We start from the raw sequence: 20,132 nt of genomic DNA on the forward strand, positions 1-20,132 counted from the left end.
ATTGAACAGGTATGGTGAAAGGATACAATGCCACACACTTTTCCTGACTTTAAACCAGGCAGTATCCCCTTGTTCTTTTCAAACGGCTGCTTTTTAATCCATATACAGGTTTCTCACGAGCACAATTAAGTGTTCTGGAATTTCCATTCTCTGCATTGTAGTCCATAATTTGTTATGGTCCACAGTCAAATGCCTTAGCATAGTCAATAAAACACAGGTAAACATCCTTCTGGTCTTCTCTGCTTTTAGCCAGAATTCATCTGACATCAACAATGATATCCCTGGTTCCACATCCTCTTCTAAATCCGGCTTGAATTTCTCGCAGTTCCCTGTTGATATACTGCTGCAGCTGTTTTTGAATGATCTTCAGCAAAATTTTGCTTGCATGTGATATTAATGGTATTGTTTGATAATTTCCACATTTGGTTGGATCACCTTTCTTGTGAATAGGCTTAAATATGGATCTCTTCCAGTCGGTTGGCCAGGTGACTGTTTTCCAAATTTCTTGGCATAGATGAGTGAGCACTCCCAGCTCTGCATCCGATTGTTGAAACATCTCAATTGGTATTCCGTCAATTCCCAGAGTCTTGTTTTTTTGCCAATGTCTTCAGTGCAGCTTGGACTTCTTCCTTCAGTGCTGTTGGTCCCTGATCATATGTTACCTCCTGAAATGATTGGATGTCAACCAAATTTTTTTTGTATAGTGACTTTGTGTATTCCTTCCATCTTCTTTTGATGCTTCCTGCATTGTTTAACATTTTCCCGGTAGAATTCTTCAGTATTGCAACTCGAGGCTTTAATTTTTTCTTCAGTTCTTTCAGCCTGAGAAATACTGACTGAGCGTGCGCTTCCCTTTTGGTTTTATATCTCCAGGTCTTTGCACATGTCATCATAATACTTTACTCTGTCTTCTTGGGTACCACTTTGAAATCTTCCGTTCAGCTCTTTTACTTGATCATTTTTTCCTTTTTCCTTTAGCTACTGGACGTTCAAGAGCAAGCTTCAGAGTCTCTTCTGACACCCATTTAGGTCTTTTCTTTCTCTCCTGTCTTTTTAATGACCTCTTGCTTTCTTCATGTATGATGTCCATGATGTCATTCCACAACTTGTCTGATCTTTGGTCATCAGTGTTCAAAGCGTCAAATCTGTTCTTGAGATGGTCTCTAAATTCAGGTGGGTTATACTCGAGGTTGTACTTTGGCTCTTGTGGACTTGTTCTAATTTTCTTCAGTTTCAACCTGAACTTACATATGAGCAATTGATGGTCTGATTTGCAATGGGTCCCTGGCCATGTTCTGACTGATGATATTGAGCTTGAGCTTTTCCATTGTCTCTTTCCACAGATGTAGTCGATTTGATTCCTGTGTTTTCCATCTGGTGAGGTCCATGCGTATAGTCGCTGTTTATGTTGGTGAAAAAAGGTATTTGCAATGAAGAAATCATTGGTCTTGCAAAATTCTATCATGCGGTCTCTGGGATCATTTTTATCACGAAGACCACGTTTTCCAACTATTGATCCTTCTTCTTTCTTTCCAACTTTCCCATTCCAATCATCAGTAATTATCAGTGCATCATGACTGCATGTCTAGTCTATTTCAGACTGCAGAATTTGGTAAAAATCTTCAGTTTCTTCATTTTAAGCCTTAGTGCTTGGTGCATAAATTTGAATAATAGTCGTATTAACTGGTCTTCCACGTAGGTGTGTGGATATTATCCTATCACTGACAGCACTGTACTTCAGGATAGATCTTGAAATGTTCTTTTTGATGATGAATACAATGCCATTCCTCTTCAAGTTGTCATTCCCAGCATAGTAGAACATATGATTGTCCGATTCAAAATGGCCAATACCTGTCCATTTCAACTCACTAATGCATAGGATATCAATGTTTATGTGTTCCATTTAACTTTTGACGGTTTCCCATTTTCCTAGATTCATACTTTGTATGTTCCAGATTCTGATTATTAATGAATGTTTGCAGGTGTTTCTTCTCATTTTGAGGCATGCCACATCAGCAAATGAAGGTCCCAAAAGCTTGACTCCATTCATGTCATTAAGGCCAACTCTACTTTGAGGAGACAGCTCTTTCCCCAGTTGCATTTTGAGTGCCTGCCAACCTGAGGGGCTCATCTTCAGGCACTATATCAGACAATGTTCCACTGCTATTCATAAGGTTTTCACCGGCTAATTCTTTTCAGAAGTAGACCGCTGGGTCCTTCTTCCTAGTCTGTCTTAGTCTGGAAGCTCAGCTGAAACCTGTCTTCCTTGGGTGACTTGCTGGTATTTGAATACCAGTGGTATAGCTTCCAGCGTCATAGCAACACACAAGCCCCCACTGTATGACAAACTGACAGACCTGTAGGGGAAATAAAATACATATAATGCATTAAATGTGCACATTGAATACAGTAGTTGATATCTGGAGAGGTTTATTTGGGACATTTATTTGCAACTCCCATAATCTTGTATCAAGTTAAGCAACACATTTTTAGCACAATAGTGATTTATTTTCTAGTCAAATTAGAAATGAAAATTTATAAATCCTTTAACCCATTCTCGTGTAATTAATATAGTTAGATCTGTACTTACTAAAGAATTTTTGGTTGATCATAAAGAGAATTCCACCACTACCTATTTTTGCACATTTGAAAGGAAATAAAATCTCTGTGTTAGGAAAGAACCATAAATATTTATTGTTATATAAAATATTTTCCTCAGTTTTGTAACCTAGTACTCTTATATTCTTTTTTAGGAGTGTTCTTTAAAATGCCGTTGTCCCAAAGGAATAACTTTGCCATTATTTAATTGCTGTTATATTCCCTTATATCAATATTTTACTTTCTTTTTTTAATATTTAATTTTGCTTTAAGGGAGGAAAGGATTATTGAAAACTTTCCACATGTCCCAAAGTTAGAGTCTTAAGATGTGTAAGTAATGAACTGCGACTATGAACTGGAATGAAGGAGCAGTGTTTAGGACAGGGAGATTTAGGCTTTAAATTTTATTCCTCTTTTTGATCTCTCCTGAGATGCTTGAGTTTAAAATTCATTGTAAAAGGGACAGCTTCGGGGAGGGGAGGCTGTTGGTAGAGAGAGGTGATTGGTGGGGGGTGATAGGGTGTTAGAACCTTACACTAATGCGATACCTAAAAAATATTGATTAGAAAGTGGAGTGGGTATATTGATGTAAGAGAGTTTGAGAATGAAAATTAGAGGCAGCTATTAATGTGAAAATGGCCAAGAGCAAGCTAGGGTGGCCTCATTTTGCCTAGATAAAGCTGAGCTGCTGCCAGTGCTCAAACATTGCATAGATTCAAGTTGTACCGCTGTCACTCAGGATGAATTTTCCCAAATCCTAAAGACAACACAACTCTCCTGATGTGACAGACGCTGATTCCGAACAAGGTTCTCAAGAAAATTGAGCATAATGTTGGAGTAGTGAGAGTTTTTCTTGCAACACCTGTTACGTGACCTCACTTTGAGCTTTACTAGAGTTCATCTCATTGTTGAATGTGTCTACAATCAAAATAACTAGGATGAGATTCCGTCCCATTTAGTTTCTTGCTAAGCTAATGTAATTTTTGCCCTTCTAAACATACTTTTTAAACATAATTAAGGAGCCCTGGTGACACAATGGTTAAGCACTCAGCTGTAAACCAGAAGGTTGGCAGTTCAAACCCACCAGCCCCTCCATGGGAGAAAATACCTGGTGATCTGCTTCTGTAAAGATTCCAGCCTAGGCCCTATGAGGAAACTCGTCTCTGTCTTATAGGGTCACTATGGGTTGCTGGGTTGACTCAATAATGCTTAACAACAACAACAACATAAGCATAACTAAGGCCTATAATTGTGTACTATGTCTCTTCTCTGAATTCTTTCAGATTTTATTTTAATGTTCCCCCTTGCCCTGTATGGAGTGGTGGTGGTTTGGTTTGATTATAAATATTACACCTCAATATTTTATTCCCATTTATACCGCAAACTTACCATCTGCTGGTCCTTGACAAATGAATTTTTAGTTTAGCTCTCATCATGTTGATTTATTCAGCGGAGTTTTATTATTTCCCTTGGCAGTGAGAAACTTTTTTTTTGGCATGAGTTGAATCAAAAAAAAAAAAAAAAACCAGAAACAAAAACAAAACTGAGACGAGCAGAGGAGGCAAAAATTCTTAAATAGTGCTATAAGTGGAAAATTTAATAAGATAAAACATGTATTAGAAATATTGAAAAAAAAAAAAAAAACCCAAACCTGTTGCTGTTGAGCAGATTCCGACTCATAGTGACCCTATCAGGGTTTCCATATAGAAACTTAAAAAAAAAAAAACATTGCCATTGAGCCGATTCCAACTCATAGCGACCCTGTAGGACAGAGCAGAACTGCCCCATAGGGTTTCCAAGAAGCTCCTGGTGAATTTGAACTGCTGACCTTTTGGTTAGCAGCCTTAGCTCTTAACTACTTCACCACCAGGGTTTGTATATAGACTAGAAATACATGATGATGCTCTCTAAATTCTTATATTGAAGGGAAGCCATACATGTGTTTTCAGTTGTTTTGACATAATCCTGGAGTAGACATTCCTTAAATAGTAGGATCAGTAAAGGAAGCTTCAAGGTATAAAGTTGAAGGGATCCCCCAGTAAGAGTAGTAAACTGGGGAGCCCCAATGACAGGAAATGAAATTTATTACGTGAAGAATAAACTGTGCAAAATGAATCGTATTATATGATCCCCCATTTTTGTTTTCATTTATCAAGCAGTTTTGAGTGACAGTTTTGTGCCCGGTCCCATGCCAGGTGCTGGACTAATCCTTAATATCTCTTGCCTGGATTACTGTGGGAGCATCCAACTGCTCTCCTCTTTCCTTGCTGTACTCCCTTCCAGCCCCCATGTCTTTCTGCCTCACAGCATCCAGAGTAATCCCGATGAAAAGTCACGTCTTGTAATGCTTTTGATCAAAGCTCCGTATTTCAACCTGGGAAAAGTCCTGAGACTTTATATCTGTCTACATAGCCCTATATGCTTTACAATCCTGTTCTCTCTTCTACCTCTCACTCCACTCCGGCAAACTGGCTACGTTGTTACTCCTCAAATAGGCCAGGCCTACTCTCACCACAGGGCCTTTGCACTTGCTATTTTTGCTAACCAGAATACTCTAACATCAGCTAGTCACATGGCTCAGTCCTTCAGGTCATTGTTCAAATGCCACCTTCTCAGTGAGGCCTTCTCTCACACCCTGGTTAAATTATAACCACCACCTCCCACTTCCTATCCTACTCCCCCCCACCACCGTTTTTTTCTCTACAGCACTAATCGCAAGGCAGCGTACTGTGTATTTGTCTTATTTATTTTATTTTCTTTCTCTGCCTACTACTATGTAAGCTCCATGAGGGCACAGACTTTTTTTTTCTATTTTGTTTACTACTGTACCCTGTGCTTTGAACACTTCCTAAGTATGTAATAACACTCAACGTTTATTGAATAAAAGTGAATTTGAATTCACAGAAACATATAAAGAAGGAAATCAGCACCACTTATAACCTCGTATAGCAGTATGTGTTACTCTGCAATTAGGATTTCGTATATTTTCTTTTATCCCCACTTAATATTATAGGGATGTTAGAAAATACAGAGAAACATAAAAGAAGCAACTAAAGAATAATTAAAAATACTCATAATTGCTTTTATAAAAATACCTTTTTTTGTTATGATCTATGTCTTTGGCTTGAAGTGCTTATCTTTCACTCGCCTTCTTCCTCCCCCTTCTGTGTATGTGCAGAAGTTTCTCCCTCTGCCTGTGAACACCTATCCGTATGCACACACACGTCACGTATACTTTGATTTCCTGCTTTTTTTTCTTCATTTATCAGTAGGTATGTTCCATTATGTTAACTATTCCTTAAAAGCATGATGTTAAGTGACGTGTACCATTCCATTTGGGTACTTATTTAACCACTTCCATATTTTATACATATTTAGATTGTCTCAACTTTCTTGTAATTGCATTAATGAATGAACATCTTGTTTTGTTGTACATTTTTGTACAAGTCTCATCACTTTTCTTAGGTTAGATTATTAGAAGTAAAATTACTAAGACAAAGGATGTGAACATTTTCATCTGTCTCGATACATACTGTGACATTGCCTTCTAGAATGGCTCATTTTGGTAGCATTATGTGAAAGTATCAATTTCACCATACCTTTGCCAGCACTATTATTGTTTTCTAAATATCTTGATCTATTTTGATAATTTGTACTTCTTTAAGTAGGATTTTATTTCATGCATTTATTGGTCTTTTTTTTTTTTTTGTATGTTACATTCTATGACAACATTTTGTCTATTTCTTGACTTACGAATTTTAGCCAGTATTATTAACTCCCTGCTATAAAGATGTAAAGATGAAGAATTTAACATCCTTACTATACCCGTCACTCCCCTTTCCCTTGTCTCCTCTGTTTTTGTTGCTTACATATTTTTGGCTATTAAATTGATTAAGTTTATTCTTAAAATAGTACAATTAAACCTCTATATTGACTTATCAACTTTGTAAAGTATGTATTAACTCTCTGCTATGAAGAATAATTACGATATTTAATGTGTTTTCTTTGTTCTTTTTTCTCCTCTAACCCTTAGGTTTTCTTACTTTGATTGTTATTTATTCTTACTTTATAAATTTGAAGCATTTACATTCTGTTCTCCAAATTTAATTAGACCTCTGTGCTTTGCTATGGTTGATTCTAAAAAGTAAAAACAAGGGGGCACTGAAATCATGGTTATACGAATACTAATTTCTACAGTACCAAGGTCAGTTTTTGGCACAATAGGAAATAAAATGTAATAATACACAATTGAATATTTGTTCCTTGAAGGACGCTCTTGCATGTGTCAAATTCTAATTTCTTTCTAGATTCCTTGATGTCATTTGGCTTTTTATTCTTGCCTTCCATGTCATCTTATGTTTTTGTTTCTGTTCTGCTTGGTTGAAAAACCTTCACAGAATTTTTTCCTCTTTAAAGTGTGGGTGTTTAGTAAACTTTTTCTGTCTTCTCCTGGTACTTGGTTAGTTGATGGTGGCCTGGGCATAGGAATTTAGGTCTGAAATATTTTTCCCTCAATTCTTTATTATCATTTTAGCATCCCAGGTTACTAATGAGAAATGTGATGTCAGCTTGATTCTTATTTCCTTTAGATAACCTATTGTTTTTCATTGGAAGTGTTTATAGATTTCCTTTATCCTTAGAGCCCTGATGTTTCACCAGCATGTGTCCAGGTACAGAATATTTTCATTTATCCTGTCTGGCATTGGGATCATTCTTTGTCTTTGAACTATGCCATGTTTAGTTCAGGCAAGGTTTCTTCTGTTTCATTTTATTTACTCCCTTTTTTTCTCCTCTGGAATTCCCATAAGACATATGTCCCATAGAACATAGGTACTCTTGAATCTATGCTCTATGTTGCTTAATTTTTTTTTTCTTTTGTATCTCTAGTCTCTTTGTGTTCTTGTTAGATGTTCTTTATTTTATCTCTTGGACCACCCAGTTTAGTTTTCAGCTGTGTCTAGCTTACCCGTTAGTGCATCCATCGTTCTGTAAAATAATAGCAATCATTTTTTTTGTTCCTGGGAACTCTTCTTCTTACCAGATTACTTCTTTTCCTAAGCAGCTGCTTTTTTGCTTTATGGCCGCAATATCCTCTCATCTTTCTCAGAAGATAATAAACCTCTGTTGCTTGAAATAGCTTTGTTTTCTCTAGTGTCAGTTCGGTTTGTTCATTTGGGACTGTCTGGGTTATTGCTACATAACAAATCACCCCCAAACTTAATAGCTTAAAATGATAACTGTTTATTATCCTGCAGTTTCTGTGGGCTAGGAATCCAGGCATGGCTTAACTGGGTGCTTCTGCCCCAAGCTCTCTCACAAGCCAACAATCAAGGTGTTGAACAGGTCTTTGGCGTCATCTGAAGGCTCAGCTCGGGGAGGATCGGCTTCCAAGCCCACCGACATGGTTGGAGGCAGGATTCATTTCCTTGTTAGTTGTTGGAATGAGTGCCTTAGTTCCTCACTGGCTGTTGGTCGGGGGCCTCCCTCAGGTCCCAGCCATGTGGCCCTTCTCCATAAGGCAACCAACAACATGGCAGCTGGCTTTCCTTAGATGAAACCAGCAAGACAATAAGAGAAAGCAAACAAGATGGAAGGCAGAGTCTTTTTGTAAATGAATCTTCATAGTGATATCCCAGCACTTTTGCCATAATCTTTTTTTTTTTTTTAATTCATTAGAAGAGAGTCAACTAGGTCCAATGCACACTCAGAGGAAGGGATTACATGATGGCATGAATACCAGAAGGTGGGAATCATCAAGGGCCATTTTACATGCTGCCCAGAGTTCTGCCTTTTTTTAGAGTTGTTTTTTCCCAAGTGTCTAGTCAGCCTTATTTCTAAGTAAAGAACCTTGTGGGTTATAATCGTAACTGGCTTGAGTTTACTCTGTAACTGTGAATGCAGGATTTGTGTAACGTGTAGGCTTTTCTTGCAGGTGTGTGGGACCTCATTCAGAAGTAGAAAGGTTTAGTGTATGTTGCAAATATGCCCTAAGGTGACCCTCAGTGAGTCAGGCCCTTGTATAATTCCCTACCCTTTAGTGCAGGAGGAAACCCTGGTGGCGTAGTGGTTAAGTGCCACGGCTGCTAACCAAAGGGTTGGCAGTTCAAATCCACCAGGGGCTCCTTGGAAACTCTTTGGGGCAGTTCTACTTTGTCCTATAGGGTCGCTATGAGTCGGAATTGACTCGACGGCACTGGGTTTTGTTTGGTTTGGTTTTTTAGTGTGGGTAGAACCTGTGACTTGCTTTTAACCACTAGAATATGGCAAAGGTGTTGGGATAGTCACTCCCTTGATTAGGTTATGATATTTGCAAAGAGATTTTCCCAAATCAAAGTTGATTTGGAATTCATTAAAAGGGATATTGTCTTGATGGGGCCTGACTTAATGAATGGAAAGCCCTGAAGAAGGAAAAGGGGCCTTCCCTGAAGTCAGAGATGCTCTCCTGCTGGCCTTGAAGAAGCAAGCCACCATGTGTTCTAGAGCTTCAAGACATGAATTTTCCCAACAACCTAAATGAGCTTGGAAAAATTTCTTCCCCAATTCAAACCTCCAGATGAGAATGCACCTTGACTACAGCCTTGTGAGACCCAGAGCAGAGGGCCCAGCTAAGCTGAGCCTAGACTCCTGACCCACAGAAACTGTGAGGTAATAAATGTGTGGATTTTTTTGTTTTTGTTTTGCCATTTCAAAATTTTTAAGCTGCTGAGTTTGTGGTAAAAGAAAACTGTTGTTGGGTGCCATTGAGTCAATTCAGACTTATTGTGACTCCGCATTACAGAGTAGAACTGCCACATAGGCTGTGATCTTTATTTGAGCAGATCACCAGATCTTTCTCCTGTGAAGCCACTGGTAGGTCTGAACCACCAACTTTTTTGTTACAAGCAGAACACTTAAGCACTATGCCACCAGGGCTCCATTAATAGGAAACTAAACTCTAGTGGCCTAGTGGTTAAGCCCTACAGCTGCTAACCAAAAGGTCAGCAGTTTGAATCCACCAGGCGCTCCTTGGAAACTCTATGGGGTGGTTCTCCTCCATACTATAGGATCTCTATGAGTTGGAATCAACTCGGCAGCAAGGGGTTAATATACTTTATTTCACTCCTAAGAAGGGGCCTTTCCTGTTTTGGTTTCCCCTTGTGCCTGCTGTGGATGTCTGGGTAAAGCCATGCTCTATTATTTTCTCTCAGAGTCCAGCTCCCTCCATAGCACCCTTGTTTGGGAAGGTGACCTCCCTTTTACAGAGAGCCAATCTTGGGCTGTGACTTGAGGGCCTTGTCATTGCTGCCAGCCATGCCTTTTACTTATTTATTTATTTTGGGGGGATGGAAGAGGCAGCACATAACTTCTTGTTGTTCTGAAGGCACTTGTTTAAGGAAATACTCTAATGAGGGCCCCTTTGCTCTTTGTTGATTTACAGCTTGGAATTTCTTCAGGCCACCCATGATAAGAACCATGCCTATGTAAGGGTCTGTGTCTCTGGCTACCTCTACACTCGTTTCCCCACCAATCTGATTCCATTTGGTATTTCTCTTCATGGAATTTCTCAAAATTTTCTGGTCTGTTCTCAATGTGTATTTTCCTGTTTCACGATGCTGTTGTAGTTTCAGTGGGACCTAGGAAGTGGAGCAAGGCAGACATCAATGATCGGTTTGCTAGAACTCAACCCAACATCCTGCTCTGGACTTGCCTTTTTCTTCTTTAACAGAAAAATAAAATTCTTTTGCATGTAACTCTGATCTAGTATGTTCCTAATTTGGCATATTTGTAATAAAATTGACTATAAAACTGAAGGAAACGCTGGTGGCATAGTGGTTAAGTGCTACGGCTGCTAACCAAAAGGTCAGCAGTTCGAATCCACCAGGCGCTCCTTGGAAACTCTATGGGGCAGTTCTACTCTGTCCTATAGGGTAGCTATGAGTCAGAATTGACTCGATGGCAACAGGGATTTGGATAAAACTGAAGGGTAGGATTTTTATTATAATAATTACTTTTCTTACACTTTATCATTATTTCTACCTTTTAAACTTCCCAATAATAGCAGTGTTCTACGAGGACTCTCTTCTCTTCTTCCCCTCCTCCTGCTTATGCTTGCACTGCCTTTCTTCTCTTAGGGTGATTTCTTAGAACAAGTGACTTAAAAATCTTGCCGACGGCATGATTTTTTCTCTAGCACTAACAGCACACATGATGTAAGTGCAGAGGATGTTGAGGTAATTAAATTAAATGTGTGAGTTTAGAATTGTCTTAAGACTCTTCTGGTTCCAAGTAACACAGATCTACTCAAACTAGTTTAGGGAATTTATTAGAAGGAAGCTGCAATATCTCACTAAACCTGAGGGTTAAAGTTACTCAGGCATCATGAGGGACTGGGACCAGAGATTAGAAAGCGGACAAGGACTTAAGTAGTCATTACCTTTATGTCTCAGATTTTCTGTCTTGCCTCTGCTTTTCTGAGCATTTACCTATTCTTTTCTCTCTCAGCCGAGTGACTGCTTTGGCCTGGATGTGGCCAAATATGGCTGCCTCACAATGGCAACTTGAGTTCCCAAGACCAAACAAATAGGTCAGAGGCCTAATCCCAAATTCCCAAGAGAAGGAATCTAATTGCCTTAGTTTGGGTTGTTGTTATTGTTAGCTGTGGTCGAGTTGGCCCCTGACTCATGGTGACCCCATGCACAATGGAATAAAATGCTGCCCGGTCCTGCACCATCTCCATGATTGATTGTGGATTGGATCATTGTAATCCATAAGGTTTTCATTGGCTGATTTTCAGAAGCAGATCACAAGGCCTTTTATCCCAGTCTGTCTTAGTCTGGAAGTTCTGCTGCAATCTGTTCAGCATCATAGCAGCATGCAAGACCCCACTCATGGATGGGTGATGACTATGTATGAGGTCCATTGATTGGGAATTAAACTCAGGTCTCCCACATGGAAGGTGAGAATTCTACCACTGAGCCACCAATGCCAATAGGTAGGGTTACTTATATCTTTTCAGGATGGTTTAATGTGATCATGAGGGCAGATTTTGTGGTATAAACAAGGATGCTGTGGCCCAAGTTTCTAAAAACGAGGTAAGTGAAGAGATTAGGTAGATATCTCAAAACATGTCTGCTGCAACATTCTTGTTTATATTAAATGTGTTATTTCTAATTAGAGAGGCAATTTAGCTTGTGATTAAGAACATGGACTTGGAATTAGACAGACTTTCATTTGAATCCCAGCCGTGCTACCTACTAGCTATATATATAGTTGGCCTCTGTGTGGGTCAGTTGGGATAATAAAGTCTGTCTCTTGGCATTGCTGGGAGGATGAAATGAGATAACATACGGTACATCCTATGCAGTTAATAAATAGTAACTATTTTTTATTTTTTTATTAATTAAGGAACCCTGGTGGTACAATAGTTAAATTCTCAGTTACTAACTGAAAGGTCAGCAGTTCGAACCCACGATCTGCTACATGGGAGAAAGATGGTAGTTTGCTTCCGTAAAGATTACAGCCTAAGAAACCCTATGGGGCAGTTCTAATCTGTCCTCTACGGTCACTCTGAGACAGAATTGACTTGATGGCAACAGATTTGGTTTTTGGCTTATTTTTGTTAATTATTACCATTGTCATACCATTTGGGAAAGATGATATGGATAGAGGAATATACATTTTACCACCCTGGATATCGCAAGAACATCTAGAGGCAAAATTCCAGAAGGCAGAAAATTTCATAGTTAATAAAAATCTAAGAGTTTGTTTTTGCCATACTTGCCAAAGAAATGGACACAGGTTAGCCTGCTGGAACTAGGCCCCAAAGAATCTAAACTTATCTCTAGAATGGAATTAGTACTTCTGTTGGTTTGGAGCCCTGGTGGTGCAGTGGTTAAAGTGCTTGGCTGCTAACTGAGAGGTCAGTGGTTCGAACCCACGAGCCGGTCCATGGGAGAAAGATTCTGTGAAAATTACAGCCTTGGAAACCCTATGGGGGCAGTACTACTCTGTCCTATAGGGTCACTATAGTTGGAATCGATTCGACGGCAGTGGGGGTTGGGGTTGGTTTGGGAAAGAAAGTTGTCAGTGGTTTCATAATCCTGAAGAGAGCCAAGCCGAGCTGGTGGTCAGCTGCTGTGCACTGGTGGCCATTAATGTGGCCAGAATTGTGCTTTATAGCCATCACCTGTTCTGATTGGTTACTGCATTTATTCTGCTTGGTGGAAGGCCCATTTTGATTGGCTAGTGTCTGTACCTTAACCAGGGAACTATTTGAGTAGCATCCTTGGGAACAAAGTATGTACCGCCAATGTAAAAGATGTTAGTTTCTTTGTTAAAGGAGAGGAACCATTTTCTTTGTCAAAGCTATGAAGATTTGCACTTTTGTCACTTATATGATAAAATCGTGAGTGGTAGGCATCATTGAATGGCCTCGTAATAAAGGACATGTGAAAGGATAATGATTCAGAATCTACAGAGCTGAAAGACACTAAGTGTACGTTGAAAGTTAATGTTTATATAAAGAAGAGCTAGCAAAACAAACTGTGTTCAGTTCCAATATGGAACTGCAGTAGAACAATATCTTAATGACTAACTGTGCACTTTTCTTTCAAGTTACGCAGACATTTTGATTGAGAGGGAAGTGTTAACGCAGAAGTACATTCATCTAGTTCAGATCGTAGAGACAGAAAAAATTGCTGCTAACCAGCTTCGACATCAACTTGAAGATCAAGATACAGAAATCGAAAGGCTTAAATCAGAGGTATTTCTCAGTCAGTACATTCCTTCTCATTGTTTCACACGTACTGTCATCCCCTCATAATTACCTAAGGCTGATGCGTGGCAAAATTTTAATCCCAGACTGAGCTCCTACACCGTCAACATATATGTGGCTGGGCCATTGATCTAGAACTGAATCCAAGTCTACATTAGGATTACATAAATGTGTTACAGAAAAATATCAGGATACTATGCTACCTATGCACATACCTGATGATATCCTTCATAGATCAGCTATCCAAGAGTTCATCGTAATATTTAACTGTTTTCAGATAGACTCTTGTGGTAATGATAATTGTGAGTCTGTCATAATTTCAATTCAAATCTAAACTATCAACTAAGGAAGGACTAAAAATGAATTCGGCAAGACTACTTTTTCTAGCTGACTGGATTTAAAGAGTCCAGCTTTCTCCCCTCTAGAATTTTGAGTGGCACATTTGGGTTAAAGTATAAGACAGAAGGGTGAATTTTTCCCCAAGTTGGAATTCTAGCCCTCTCCCTTGTTCTTCCCCTCCACCCCCACATAGAGATTGACACCATGTGAGAGAAGAAGGTGGTCAGAGAGTCCACCACAATGGTGGTGTGCTGGGTCTTTCCTCTCTCCCAGGTGCCTCAGGCTATATACAGAAGCTTGTGTGTAGCTTTCCTTGTGGTCCTGTCATTCCTCATGGGAAGTGATCAGTAACTGAAGAATTGAAGAGTAATGTAGAGAATGAGGTATTTTTCCCTCTCTCTGGGCAGAGGTGCCTTCTAGTATCCTCTTAGATTCAAAAACAAAAATAGGACAGAATGAAGCCTGCTATTAATTGTATCCTTGTTGACACCCTTGGCACCCTTCTTGTTGTTCTTACTGACATGGGACAGCGTATTGCTCTTCATTTCCTCACATCTTCTGTGAAGACGCTCTCTGAATTCTGTTGAGGGGTTTTTACCTCCTGCTTGTTCCCTGTGTATATCACCTCCAGGGTACAGTATGGGTGTTAGCTGATTCCCACTGGGACGAGAAAGCTTTTCCTGTGATGAGAAGTTGCAGACCGTGTTCACCCTATCATTAGAGTTGTTAACTTTGTGATTAGATCCTGAAATCTGATATAGTAGAAACAACAACAGAAAACTTAACAAACCTGCATTTTAAAAGACTATATCAGGCACTGTAATTTAAAACAAAATTATTGTGTTCTTTCTTTGCCACAGTAAGCTACAGCAGATGCTTGTCTGCTAAGTGAGAGAGGTTGGTATTTACTCTATGAGAGAAACTCAGCACCAAGCAATGTTCCCCAACGTTTACTTATATTGTGTTTATCTGTCTTCACTATGTTCTATTTTAGTCTGAACATAGATTCCAGCTAAAAACTGTCAGTAGCAGGTATGTGTTCTTGACAGGAGCCATAATTTATTTCCTACTCCTTTTGTTTTCCCACTTTCCTACCAGAAAACGGCAGAGGAGTGTATTTGGTGTTGGAAACAAAATTGTAACGACAGTTTGAGGGGACACTTCTGATCTCTTGTCAAGTATTTGTCCTTACATGTTAGTAAACCTGTGTAAGCTCTTAATGTTTGTAAGAGCCTGCAACTGAGTGGTAATTTAGTAAATTTTATTGCTAAATGTAGTTGAGAGTCCACCGGGTCTTGAGTTACCCCTCATAGACATATAACTGAACTGGAGATATAAAGGGATCTCAAGTTTCAATTCTCCTTACCTTTTCTGAGAAGTCCTCTTGACCGGCTTGGACCCACCCAGGGCTTTGCACACGTCCCTCTGCAGTTACCATTTTCCCAAGGAAAACTGTGAGTCTGCTCTACTGTGTGTAACTGAAAGGCCACAGGCTGCCCCTGGGAAGCAAAAGCTTTAAGCTGAACATCACTGCACTTGAGACCACAGACATTATGGGCAGCCACCCTCAGGAGAGATGGTTTACATGTTACTGAGATCCTGAGGAGAAAAAAAAAAAAAACAAACCCAGTGCCATTGAGTCGATTCCAACTCATAGCGACCCTGTAGGACAGAGTAGAACTACCCCATACAGTTTCCAAGGAGCACCAGGCGGATGCGAACTGCCAACCCTTTGATTAGCAGCCCGTAGCACTTAACTACTACGCCACAGGACATGGCCTTATGATCACAGGCAATCAAGACTGGGTTTTGGGCTAACTTATCTCCTAACCTCAGGCCCCAGTTTATACTTTCCACAGCCACTTCTTACAAGCAATTTTGTTGGTAACACGAGGCTTGGGATGAAGTTCATGCCTTCTGTGCAACAAAGGAAGAGAAGGTACATACAAAGTGAGTGTTTCTTGAAGACCTCATCAGCTCCCTTTGTAGGCAGAACTCCCAGTGAGTTATGGTTATAATCCACTATTTCTGCAATCATGAAATGGACCAATTTTGTGTTATAGATTATTGCTCTTAATAAAACCAAGGAACGAATGCGACCTTACCAAAGCAACCAAGAAGATGAGGATCCAGACATCAAAAAAATTAAAAAGGTAGGACACTGAGGCTTTTAAGCTTTGAAGGGGCTTTGGTGACCAGCAGACTGTGCTGTAGTGGTGCCTTTGTGACTCTGTCCCTGAGCTGGAAGCAGTTTTGGTGTTTCTGTTCTAATGGCTCCCAGACTTGCTTTCAGAACTTCTAGATATGGCTTCTTCTCTGAAGAAGTTTCAGCTTGAGATTTCTTTCCAGTCCTGGGAATCCTCCTTTGGATTCTTTGGAAAGGATGCCAAAACTGACGGTAAAACAACGTATTCTCTGATTGGATTAAGTGCTTGGAACCTCCTGATTTTGTGCTGCTTTCATATTTTGGTGGAGTATTTTTAAAACTATTTAAAAATAATTGTCTTCAGTGCTACTTAGGAAAGTTTTTTTTTTTTTTAAATATGTGAGAAGATTGAGTAAATCAGTACATCTGCTTAGAGTTCTGTTTTACTATTATTCTTTCTTTCTTGTTTAATATCCACATAAGCAGTAGATCTCCCCACCTTACTGTCATTTATTATTTTAGAACCGTTGCGATGAACCAGACACTGCCACTTACTCTAGTACCCTGCGTTTTGATTTATGTCATCTAGGTTTTGTGTTCCATAATCTTAATTGTCCTTTATAAAGCACTTACTCAGCTTTGTTCACAGTTATGTAGAAGTGTTTCACATTTGAAGAACTTTGCCTGGATACACATCTTTAAATCTTTATTTTTTCATAATCTTTTCTTATTCCTATTTATTTATGCTAAATTATTCCTCTGTGATTTCTTCTCGTTGTTTTTGCTCTGTAGGTTCAGAGCTTCATGCGAGGATGGTTGTGCAGAAGGAAATGGAAGACTATCGTGCAGGATTACATTTGTTCTCCTCATGCTGAAAGCATGAGGAAGAGAAACCAGATTGTGTTTACCATGGTAGAGGCTGAGTCGGAGTATGTTCACCAGCTCTGCATCCTGGTCAATGGCTTCCTCCGGCCCCTACGAATGGCGGCCAGCTCCAAAAAGCCCCCCATCAGCCATGACGACGTCAGCAGTATTTTTCTCAACAGGTTTGTCTTTGCATAAACCAAACATTCATGAAAAAACTCATTTGTATTTCTTAAAAGAATTTTTACTTTAGGTCTCATAAATGCGTCTTAATGAGTTCATGATGTTGAAAATAAGAAAGCTCTCAGTTGTGTTTCATTATTAGTCCAAATTTTGCATATTTTTATCTTGAATTTTGGCTTCTAATTTTTTCTTCATTATTTGACATATGTTTTCTTGTCATTCTGTGTGTTGGGGAAGATAACCTCCCTCACAAATTGGGGGAAATGGAGTAATTAATTGAGCTTTACATGTAATTATACAGAATTACTTAAAAAAAAAAAAAACTAATACAAGGTCTGGGCTTCCTGGTAAATTCATTCACTCAATAAATATTTCATGTCTTTACTGCTAGGATTCATCAGTGAACATGGCAGGAAGTGCTTGCCCTCATTGAGCTTAAATTTTGATGTGAAAAAGACAAAGAATAAATACTAAATAAGTAAAATATGTAGTATCTTGTATGGTGATAAGTGCTGTGGAGAATAATAAACAGGGGAAGAGGGAAAGAGGAGAAGGGTATGAAGGAGAACTTGGGTGTTCTTAATTTTAGTTATTTGGTTTTGAACAGACAATACATTCACATGGCTCAAAAAATCAAAACAACATAAAAACATCAAACAATGTTTACAAGTCTCACTCTCACCCTGTCTCTGCCTCTGTGTATCCCAGAGATCAGTTTTTATTAGGTTTTTTTGTTTCTTATACATCTTTCCTGATGTAGATCTAAGCAAGTATAAATATAGAGCCTTATTTACTCCTTTCTTACTCAAAAGGCTATTTTAATAAATACTTGCCCTTTTCACTTAACAATATATCCTGGAGATTTTTCCATATTGGTATCTTAAGAGTGTTCTCATTTTCTAAAAAAATCAAGTGTGTTATTCCATTATGTGGATGTACCTTAGTTTTTTACAACCAATCTTCAAGAAGGCCTGAACCATAAGGTAATGTTTGAGAAAAGACTTAAGGTTGGTGAGGAAGTGAGCATGTACCATTTGGGGAAGAGTGATGCAAGCAGAGTGCAAAGGGTCTGAGGCAGGAGCCCTTAAAATCAGTGTGGCTAGAGTAGTGGGGGAGAGGGGGAGATCAGAGAGGTAACAGAACTTTGTAGTGACTTTGGCTTTCACTCTGAATGAGATGCGGAGATTGGAACGTTTTGCGCAAAGAAAGGAATGGATATGACTTATGTTTTAAAAGGCTCATTCTGCTTTTCTGTTGAGAATAGACTGTAGGAGGTCAAAGGTGGAAGCAGGAACATTAGTTTGGTGGCTGTATCAGTAAGCCAGGTGAGAGATGATAGTAGAAAGTAGGCTTGTTTGGTGGCTATTGCAACATTCCAGGCAACAGAAAATTGTAAGGAAGGCAGTGATAGGTGGTTGGATTCTGGGTATATTTTTAAGATGGAATCAGTAGATCTGTCAATGGGTTTGCTGTGGATTTTGAGAGAAAGTGAAAAGACAGGTAAGATTCCAAGCTTTTGGCCTGAACACAACTAGAAGGATGGAGTTTGTATTTACTGAGTGAGGAAGACTGAGGCAAGAAGAGGTTTAGGGAGAAGAGTTTTAGCTTGGATCCGTCAAGTGTGAGATGCTATTAGCCATCCAAATGGAAACATCAGGTGAGTAGGGAGTGGATCCTAGTCTGGAGTTCATAGGAAATATAAATTTGAGAGTCCAGCAGCGTATGGATGGTATTTAAAGCAGACAGTTCAAATGAGGTTACCAAGGGAAGGGGTACAGATGGATAAGAGAAGAGGAGCAGGAACTGAGTCCTGGATCATTCTAACACTTGGAGGTTAGGGAAATGTGAAGGAACCAGCGAAGAAAACTGAGAGGGTCAGACAATGTTATAGGATGGAAAGTGGATGCCTTTGGAAACTGGGGGAAGAATGAATAAGCAATTATGTCAAAAGGAGCTATAGGTCAAATAAGAGGGTAACTGAGAATTGACCATTGGATTTAGCAATTCAGAGTTTATTGATAACTCAAAGCCTAATTGGAGAGTGTTTAGGAGAGAATGGTAGCAAAGGATTTGGAGAGAGTGGCTGTAACAACTCTTGCAAGGAGTGTTGCGATAAAGAGGAACAGAGAAACAGAGTGGTAGCTGAGGGCAGATCCAAAAGAGGTTTTGTGTCTTTAATGGAAAATTATACCATATTAATATTTGGATAGGAACTATTCAATAAAGAGGGAAAATAAATGATGTAGGAGAGAGAGAGGACAATTGCTGAAACAGTAAGCTTACATAGGCAAAGTGGATAGAATGTGGTACATAAGTCAAGAGATGGGCATTAGATGGCAACATGGACCGGGAAGGTACAGTACACAGTATATTAGTTTCTTAGGGCTGCCGTAACAAAGTTCTGCAAAGTAGGTGGCTTTCAAGAACAGAGATTTGTTGTCTCACATTATGGAGGCCAGAAGTCTGATTCAGGGTGACAGTAGGGCCATATTCTCTCCAAAGACTCTAGGGGAAGATCCTTTCTTGTCTCTTCTACCTTCTGGTAGTCCCAGGCATTTCCTGTCTTGCAGCTTCAGCGTAATTCCAATTCTCTGCCTCCATCATCACTTGACATTCTTCTCTCTGTGTATGTCTGTCTTTTCTTTTATAAAGACACCACTAATATTAGGACCCACCCTTCTCCAGTATGACCTCATGTTAACTGAGAACATGTTCAAAGATCCTATTTCCAAACAAGGTCAAACTCACAGTGACTGGGGGTTACAACTTCAGCCTATTGTTCTGGAGGACACAATTCAATCCATGACACATGGACACATATGTGATTAGAGAGCAAGGACATCAGCTGACAGCGAGGATGGGAGAGGCAGAGTTGGAGTTAGAGAAGAGAGGAGAAGGTATGAAATAGTGATCAAGGAGAGTAGGGGAATAAATAGATTAGAGAAAGGTAGTATGATTGCTAAGGAGCCCTGGTGGTACAGTGGTTAAGTGTTTGGTTGCTAATGGAAAAGTTGTTGGTTTGAGCCTACCAGTGGCTCAGCAGCAGATAAGACCTGGAGATCTGCTTCTGTAAAGATTACAGCCTAGGAAACCCTGTGGGGCAGTTCTACTCTGACACATGGGGGTTACTATGAGTTGGAATCTACTCGGTGTGGCACACAGCAACAACAAAAATATGATTGCTAGGCAGTATTGAGAGCCCATATTAGGCTATGGTCATGACTTTACAGTAAGACCAGTCAGGATGGT

The 20,132-nt window shown here is 39.5% G+C and overlaps 1 protein-coding gene across 1 annotated transcript in view; it reads left to right on the plus strand.

Annotated features, from left to right (window-relative positions):
• The window catches only part of RASGRF2 (Ras protein specific guanine nucleotide releasing factor 2), a 170,346-nt gene that overhangs the window by 104,143 nt on the left and 46,071 nt on the right, over nucleotides 1–20,132 (plus strand). The window contains exons 6-8 of the mRNA XM_064279696.1: nucleotides 13,192–13,339; nucleotides 15,754–15,843; nucleotides 16,629–16,882. Coding sequence (XP_064135766.1) covers nucleotides 13,192–13,339; nucleotides 15,754–15,843; nucleotides 16,629–16,882 — 492 coding nt within the window. The remainder of the gene's footprint in view (nucleotides 1–13,191; nucleotides 13,340–15,753; nucleotides 15,844–16,628; nucleotides 16,883–20,132) is intronic.

Source organism: Loxodonta africana, chromosome 2, assembly GCF_030014295.1.
Source record: "Loxodonta africana isolate mLoxAfr1 chromosome 2, mLoxAfr1.hap2, whole genome shotgun sequence".
Taxonomy (NCBI): Eukaryota; Metazoa; Chordata; class Mammalia; order Proboscidea; family Elephantidae; genus Loxodonta; species Loxodonta africana.